Source organism: Vitis riparia, chromosome 19 (assembly GCF_004353265.1).
Source record: "Vitis riparia cultivar Riparia Gloire de Montpellier isolate 1030 chromosome 19, EGFV_Vit.rip_1.0, whole genome shotgun sequence".
NCBI classification, from domain to species: domain Eukaryota; kingdom Viridiplantae; phylum Streptophyta; class Magnoliopsida; order Vitales; family Vitaceae; genus Vitis; species Vitis riparia.
In genome coordinates, this window is record NC_048449.1 from 4,349,735 (window position 1) to 4,358,847 (window position 9,113).

At 31.3% G+C, this 9,113-nt stretch overlaps 1 protein-coding gene across 1 annotated transcript; it reads left to right on the forward strand.

The window, feature by feature from the left end:
* The first annotated feature begins 4,294 nt into the window (after positions 1 to 4,294).
* On the forward strand, positions 4,295 to 5,927 carry LOC117909251 (transcription factor MYB41-like). Its single transcript, XM_034823205.1, has 3 exons — positions 4,295 to 4,498; positions 4,680 to 4,809; positions 4,926 to 5,927. The coding sequence occupies exons 1-3, from the start codon at positions 4,366 to 4,368 to the stop codon at positions 5,746 to 5,748; spliced, it is 1,086 nt and encodes a 361-aa protein (XP_034679096.1). The 5' UTR covers positions 4,295 to 4,365; the 3' UTR covers positions 5,749 to 5,927.
* The last annotated feature ends 3,186 nt before the right edge of the window (positions 5,928 to 9,113 follow it).

Sequence of the window (9,113 nt, forward strand, 5' to 3'; positions counted from 1 at the left end):
CATGATTTTGTCCATATGTGTATTTATATATATTAAGCTGATCTAGGCTAAATCCTTAATGGCCCACCTCACAACAACTCTTTTTATTTATTTTGTTTTTTTAGAATTAATGGGTTAATAGGATGAAATAATCCTAAAAAGATTATTTTTATATAAAAAAAGAAGGAGGATATTTTTGTCAAATGAAGCCAAAGGAAGATGAAAGATTATGGTATGTTTGGTAACTGTTTTGAAAAATAGTTCTGAAAAATAATTTTTAAGAATCGTTTTATAAAACAAAAACCTGTTGGAAAACCTCAAATATTTTTAACATGTTTTTAATATTTTCAAATATGTTTTAAAAACAATTTTTATGTTTAGTGTTTTATTTTTAATCATTCTACATATTTATATAATTATTTTTTAAAAACAATAAAAAAAAACAAGTGAAAATAACAGAAAACAATTAATAAACATTTTCTGAAAATGTATTGATTTATATTCCTAAGAACAAAAAATATAAAACAATTTTTTATTATCAAACATGTTTTCTTATTTTTTATTTTATTTTATTTTAGAGAATAGAAAATTGTTTTTAAAAATAGTTATCAAACATATCATAGATTATCAAATTTGACTTTTCAATTCTTCTTTTAATCAAATAACCTTTTTTTTTTCTAAGATTGTTGGGGTTGGTGGACAATTTGCCATACATATGTTAAGAGTGAATTTCCTCGTATTTGATTGGAATGCAAATGTGTTGACAAAAGGTTTAATTTTTAATTTTTTTTATAATGTACTGAATTTAATTTTACATTTCTTTCATTTTTCTACCTTATCCCCTCTCTCATAGGTTTTGAAGAAAGAGACATAGCTTATAAGAATCTTTTCAGAGAAGGCTGCATAAGGTGGACCTAACAATATCAAAATGATGGAAAATTAAATTAAAAATATATCTTTTTAAGCATTGGAAAATAAGAAAATAAGAAAAAAGAAAAGGGGTAAGAAGAGGGAAGTTGTGTGTCCACGTTATTTTTGTTACCTTATCAATGAAAGATAAATTTTCAACCAACTTCATCTTCGTTAATGAGTAGGGCTTTTTGGCCACATGATTAGCCGCCCAAGTACATCTCGTAACTAGGAAAATGTGGGGAAATTTTGAAGCAGTCTAAGTATCCAACGTACGATAGGCCATTTGACTAGTGAGGATTGTCGGAGGTGGTGATACGAATGATTCAAATCTTCCTTCTTGGTCATGTGCTAAATAGTTTGGTGTCGGTTAGCGCGAACTTTAATATGATGTAAAATAATTTTTAATTTTAAGTTATTTTAACAAATATATTTAATAACTTAAATGAAGTGATTAAGCTATATTAAGTCAATAAATTGATATATTGAGCGTCCTTTTATGCTTGTTTTGTTTTTGGCTTCAAATTAGAAGTTGAAGTTAAAATTATAAACAATAACTTCTTGCATAAATTAAAGAGGGAAAATTTAAAGCTAACTCATTAATATGTATCAAAATTTAAGTCTAAATCGTTTGAATTGTATGATGAAATTTGAATTATTGGATGATGATATAAACAAATAAATAGTAATGAAATTCGGTATGTATATGTGATACCATTTGATTGGTGATTCTTTTCGGTAGTTGGCAAATTGACATGATGCATAGTTCGACCCAAATTAAAATAAAGTTTTTTTATAAAATAACATTTTATTGATATTCGCATCTGAATTATAGTCTCTTGCCTTAATGTAATCCAAATAAATACAAAGGTCATTATTGAGATTATAAAAGAACTAAATATAAAGGTCATTATTGAGATTACGGAAGAAGTTTTAGTGTAATTATTTTTATGGAGATTAAATATACTTTATCCCCTTAACTTTTTTAGACAATTTTACCCTTTGCCTTGTCATAAATTGATATATTAAGCGTCCTTTTATGCTCGTTTTTGTTTTTGACTTCAAATTAGAAGTTGAAGTTAAAATTATAAACAATGACTTCTTACATAAATAAAAAAGGGAAAATCTAAACCTAACTCATTGATGTGTATTGAAATAACGTGATGAAATTTGAATTATATGATGAAATTTGAATTATTGGATGATGATATAAACAAATAATTAGTAATGAGATTCGGTATGTATATGTGATACCATTTGATTGGTGATTCTTTTCGATAGTTGGCAAATTGACGTGATGCACGATCTGACCCAAATTAAAATAATTTTTTTTTTCTATAAAATAACATTTTATTGACATTTGCATCTGAATTATAGTCTCACGTCTTAATGTAATCCAAATAAGTACAAAGACCATTATTGAGATTACAGAAGAACTAAATACAAATGTCATTATTGAGATTACCAAAGAAATTTTAGTATAATTTTTTTTTTTATCAAGATTAAATATACTTTATCCCCTCAACTTTTTTTAGACAATTTTACCCTTTGCCCGGTCATATTTAAAATTTAATAATTTCTTCCTCAAATTTGTTAGAGATTATTATTCTGTTTGTTTTTATCAACAAAAATTTGATTTTTAATCAATTTCAGTGATTATTATACTCATATTTTTGCTCAAAGTGTAGTAGTTTTTCGTTAATAAAAACAAAGTTGGTAGAAAAAAACACAAATATGGTTACTTCAGAGACAAATTTTAAACTTTGAAGGTCAAAATGGGGGCCTTAAAGGCTTGTACTTAACATTTTTTTTACTCTATTTATTGATAAGAAAAACTATGCTTGGTTTCCAAAAAAAAAAAGAAGAAAATATTAAAAGTATGTTTAGTTCTTGAAAATTTCAACCAAAAATGTGGGGGAAGAAAAGAGGGGAAAAAAGGGAAAGAAAATAAAAAATAAAAAAATATTTAAAATTAATAAATTATTTTTATATGTTTCTTTAAATTCATTTAACTTATTTTCGTTTATTATATAAAAATTAAATAATTTTAAAATGTATAAATTTCTAACTAATTGTAATTATATTTATTTATTTTATATTTTTTATTTTAAAATCAAATATGAGAAAACTATTTTTTTAGTATTTTTTTTCTTTAGTACTTTGGAGGACCAAATATAGCCTAAAAAAAAGACTTTTTTTATATTTGATTTTAACATAAAAAAATGTGAAAGAAATCCAAATATAATTAAAATTAATTAAAAAATTACACATTTTTAATTAATTATTTTTTATATAAAAAATAAAAAATAAAAAATAAAAAATAAAATTAAATAAATTGAAAGTATAATATGAAATAATTTATTAATTTTAATCTTTTTTTTTTCACTTTTTTTTTTCTTTCACTCTCCCTCACTATTTTTTTTTTCCTTGGCTTTGAACAAACAATAGATTAAATTGACCCCCAAGTATTTGTACTTAAAATAATTTTTCTGTCAATCATCAAATCATAGAGAGAAGAAAATCAAATCAAAGCTCATAGCCAGTAAAAACTATCAAATTCTAGCAAAATTTCCAGGGCTCTTTTTCAAAAGATGCCCGTCCCATTGATTTAACCCAGTTTTCTTATCAAATCCTTCTGCATTCCTTCAGCTCCAAACTTTTTAAAAGTAAATTCTACAAAAAAGTCAGACAAAGAAAAAAACAGCAAAGCATCTGCCAGTGGAGAGAGGATGCCCATTTTTTCTGCATGAGACAACATGAATGCCCAAATAAATTTGACACAAACTTTGGAAATTTTGGAAGGAAGGCCTGCTTTCCAATCTAAGGTTGCTCGCTCTTTCTTTGGAGTGCTTGTGAAGTTGTGCCTACTGACTACTTCTCCATTTCATATTTTAAATTTATTTTTAATTTTAATCCATACATAATTTAATGACATCTGACCACAACAAGGAAACTCAAAAAAAAGAAAAAAAAAAAAAAAAAGGCAGAGTTAAGCCAGCGTGAAAGCCTCAAAGCCACTTGGCTCAGAGCCATGCAGTAGAATGCATGGAGTGACGTAGGAGTCTACGGAAGCGTCATACGTTGGTGACAGCTAAATACCCACCCCAAAAAAATTATTTACTAAAATAATTTCGTACTTATTAATTGTCAAAATTAATACAGTTACGGGATTTCAGACATAATTATCTTTCAAAAAAAAAAAAAAAAATTTCCTGTTACAAACTTTACCATCAGAGGGAGAAAGAGAGAGAGAGAGAAAGGGAAAGGATGTGTTTTTTCTCCTAAAAGGAGGACACGTCTCCAGACTGATGAACAAAGGCCGGCACCGAATCCCTTTGACTTTCCTCTTTCCTTACTCATCCACCTTTCTCTACTTTCTATATATATTCTTCTCAATCCTCTCTTTACATACTTCCTTCTTCACATCTTCATATTTTCCTCCTCTCCATTGACAACAGTATAGCTTTTCTATGCAAGATGGGAAGAACACCATGCTGTGACAAAAATGGGATGAAGAAAGGGCCATGGACTGTAGAGGAAGATCAGAAGCTCCTTGATTATATTCAGAAACACGGCCATGGGAGATGGCGGACACTTCCCAAAAATGCAGGTATCTACTTCATTCATTCTTGCTGTCTTTCTTCTTCTTCTTCTTCTTCTTCTTTTTTTTTTGTTTTTAAAAGAAGAATTTGGAAATATATATATATATATATATATATATATATATATATATTTAAATCTTATAGTTGAAAATTAAAATGGAGTGGGGTGTTTTATATGTAATTGAATAGGTCTAAAGAGGTGTGGAAAGAGTTGTCGGCTTCGTTGGACAAACTACTTGAGGCCAGACATCAAGAGGGGGAGATTCTCATTTGAAGAAGAAGAGGCCATCATACAATTACATGGTATTTTGGGTAACAAGTAAGTGTTTTCATTCACTTCATTTCGCCTTTCTTCCTTCAAATTTTCAAAAGCAAGACTGGTTTTTGGTCTGTTGATTGATGGTTTTTGTGACTGATTGTATTTTGTTGACTTAGGTGGTCTGCAATTGCTGCTAGGCTTCCTGGAAGAACCGATAATGAGATCAAGAACTATTGGAACACTCGCATCAGGAAGAAGCTTTTAAGAATGGGAATTGATCCCGTCACTCATGCTCCACGGATGGATCTTCTGGAACTGGCCTCGCTTCTTGGCTCATCCCTCTACAATTCATCATTACAACTTAATGTTCCAGCTGGGTCCCTTGGGATGGGGCCTATGGTGAACGACGATGTTCTGACTCTAGCTACTGCTCTCTTGTCATCACACTGTGAAAACCCAGAACTCCAGCTACAAAATCTTCTAGAAAATCAGCTCGGGAATCCCCAAGTCCAAAACCAGTTCGAGTCCTTCCAAGGGAACAATCTACAGAGCTCAATTCAAGAAGTTCAAGCTTGTCCAACATCCAGCGCTGCAAGCACTCCATTTCTGAATGAAACCCAGCTCATGCAGGCCATTGCGGAGCATCTCTCTCAAAACCCTACCGATTTTGCCTACCAAAATTCCTTGCCAAATCTATGGCAAGTTCATGGTGGGCATCCTATTACAGCTGCCAGTTTCACCAATCCTACACTCAGCTTTGATTCCATCCCCAGCTCCATAACCGGCCACCAGACACTTAAATCCAATGCCGTCAGTAACAACACGCAGAATTTCAGTTTCGATTCTGTTCTATCCACGCCGTCATCCACCTCAACTCCATTGGACTCATCACAGATGACCTATGCCAAGGGGAGCACTGAAGACGAGAGGGACAGCTACTGCAGCAACTTCTTGATGTTTGATATCCCAAGTGACTTGGATGTTAATGCAATTATGTAAACAAAAACAGGAGTAGTACTGGATGTAGTCTGTGAACATGTAGATGTCTGGGAATCAATCTCCCTAGCTGGGGTTTGTCTTGCAACATTTTAATTGTAATAGCATTTATTTATATGTTTTTGCTTCAAGAGTTTATCAAAGTTCATCAATCAATCCAGCCACTAACGAGTACTTCTTTAGCTTCTTTGAGATAAATCATATACATTGGGATTAAGTCTCAGTTTTATTCAAACATCTTACAAAAATTTTATGTCATTCAACCCTGCTAATTTTCTTGTCTCCCAAACAGACTGCAAAAATTTCTTGACTTTACACAAATTTGAGAAGGGTTGCATGGAAATGTAGCTATATGAGTCCTTAAAATCAAAAAGTGAACCTATAAGGAATCATACACTAGCTAGACAGATATCACCTTTTCCTCGGGAATCAAACTTCAAGTTCTCTACGATGTTTGCTTCTGCCTTCTGGCTAGTCAGAAATGCCCATTTTCATCAGTCCGGCCACCAAGAGAACTCCGGCCGGTGTGCAATGATGGAGCAACACGTGCCCCGCCACCTGTGGGCATGCCTATTTCACGTGCCAATAAATTTGAGTACTAATTTTGAACACGGAGTAGGCAACCATTGACCCAAGAACAAAAAGTGACGTGTCCACAGGACGGTACGGGACCACGATAAACAGTAGGTTGATTGAAAATTCTATGGGTTCTTTCATGGGCTATCATGTCTCTTTCTCCACCATATGTGTGGGTTCACGGTCAAACCCCCATCTCAGAAACCTAACGTCAGCATCTCCACGATGGCGATCCTAAGGAAAATGATGCTTTAATTAAGCTTCAAAGAAGGGCTAGATAGTGATTCTTTTGGGGTGTAGTGAGTCCGTGCAGGAGCAACTCACATGGGCTTTGAGTGTGATTCACGTCTCCATTAGCTTCAATGCCAACTGCCAAGAGATTAATTGGGAGTACATTTGAATGTTGTCCACAAAGTTTGTCCAGTCTGATCAATGAGACGATGGTTTCACAAGCCGAAAACCTTATCTAAAATGCTCATAAATACATGACTGACTAATAATTTAGAGTTGGACCACTAGAGAATTGGTGGTCTCAGCTGCCTCATAATTCAGAGCTCCGTTGTTGCTCAAAGTAGAGTGTGTGAATCACAACCTTTCCCTTTCAGAGATTGTTCGGCAAGTGATAAACGTTTCTTGCCATTGCCATTTTAACACTTAAAAATAATTCTTTTCATAAATTATTTTTAACTAATAAAAAAATTAAAAATATTTATTAAAATCATTATTAAACAAGCATTTAAATTATGTTTAATATTATTTTTATTCGAAATGGTTTTAATGAAATTATTTTATTTAAATTTAAAAGTATTTTTTAAATTTTGTCAAATATTTTATTTTTCTTCAAAAACACGTATTTTCTTTAAAAAAATCATATATTAAATTATTTTCTAAGAAGTATTATAAGTAATTTTTTCAAAGTTCTAAAAATATTTTTAATTTTTTTTTCAAACCCTTTATTTATTTGTATCTTTTACATGTTTTACACTTAAAAAGTACTTTCAAGTAGACTTTTAGTCTTATGAGTCGGTTTGATATAAGTCGGTCCTTTTTACATTATGAATTGGTAATCTAATATTCTTTATGATTATATGCAGCTAGAGTTGACTTGGCCTGCTTTTGAAAAGCATTTTTGATGTAAAAATTCTAAAAACACCGAAGCATTCGATAAATTTTGAAAAATACTTTTAAAAATTTCTATTTGAAGGAACAAAACAACAAATACCTTTATGAAGGAAATTAAGAACTACTCTTGTTTGGGTAAGAGTATTTGATCTTGTTGTAGGTACAAGAAATTCAATTTCAAGCGACCTCGAAATGGCATTTGATTTTTACACCAATGAATAAAAGTTATTTTCAACACATTTATTTATGAAAATATATCATTTTTGAGAATTTTATAGGAGAAAAAGAAAATTTTTAGTTTATGATCGACAGATCTCATGATGTTCTTGTTTCATGCGTAAAATAAATAAATAAAAATTTTAAGAAATGTGAGACCAAATTATAATATTTTGATTTTTCTTATTTTATTTTGTTTTTTTTTTTTGGAAACAAAAGTCAAAGCAACGCTGCAACACGTGGCCTCAACATTTTGCCTTTTAATTTTTGTTGGGCTTTTGTCTCAAGCTTAGCCCAAGTCAATAGCGGCACAGATTTCTTTCATTAGCCCAAACACGGATGTGGATGGCCCATGCAATCAAGTCGTCGTTCAACTCTTACTTGCAAACGTCGTCGTTTTCATGTACGGAGCGTATGAAAACATGTGGGTCTTCATCCTCTTTTGGTGCGCAAGTTTGAAAATGATAAGATTTGGTTAATTTCGTTGACACTTCTTGGGATTTAGTGTGAATACATTAAGCCGACATTGATTTCAATTTTCTTCTGTTACTATGCTTGTTAAATTTTTTTTTATTTTTAAATTGTTGAACATATCTATTTAATATCTTTTTTAAAAATAATTTAATAAATATAATAAACTTGAAGGATGATTCCTCGTAGCCTCTACATGCTCTTAAAAAAAATCTTATAATTACAAGTGGCATGATGAGTTTTTCAGATTGGACTAAATAAAGTTCGGATCACCAAACTCTAATAATGTGTCGGGGAAAATCACCATCACCGATAATCACTATAAGCGATTTTTTTTACTTTTTAAAATTATTTTTTAAATTTGGTTGAAGTTTCATTTCTCTTTAAAAACACTTTTTAAGTCAAAAATGCTTTTTAGAAAAGCTACCACGGATGAGGCCAAGTTGTTTTCCTGATTTGATTTCTCGTCCTCTCAGTTCTATGGCTGTAGAGCTGCTATGAAAAACTACAGGGTCGAGAAATTTGGGAACTCCCATGGGTTTCATCTGCTTTGAATGAACTTTACCTGATCAGTATAACTGAAAGAATTCTCAGCACCCAAATGGGGTTCCAGCATGTTCTTCATATTATCAAAGACTTGGGTTTAGCTATCTTGTAGCACCACCTCCTTAATTCCATATTCCAATTCCTCTTCATTTTTCCTTTCTTTTTTGAACTGTCACTAGTGTCCCCAAAAAGAAAAAGAAGGAGATATACCTTCTTATTGTTTATGTGCTGTCTTGTTTCTTTCTGAAGATTTGCTTTACTTTTGGTTATTTCTTACTGTTCTCTTTTATAAATTTTTCAGTTGCTTAATGGAGGTTGCTTCATGTGTTCTCTTGGGGTTCCAAAAAATAGACCCAAGAGATTCTATATCTTTCTTAAAGTTGCATGCTCCGCCCACCTCTTTGATGATTCTTTCAGATTTTTGAGTACCCCCTTTT

Bases quoted from the DNA above. Each gene is read 5' to 3' on its own strand.
- LOC117909251 (XM_034823205.1), top strand. From the start codon at position 4,366: ATGGGAAGAACACCATGCTGTGACAAAAATGGGATGAAGAAAGGGCCA. The intron at 4,499-4,679 runs GTATCTACTTCA...GTAATTGAATAG, and splicing joins GACACTTCCCAAAAATGCAG to GTCTAAAGAGGTGTGGAAAG. The intron at 4,810-4,925 runs GTAAGTGTTTTC...TTGTTGACTTAG, and splicing joins CATGGTATTTTGGGTAACAA to GTGGTCTGCAATTGCTGCTA.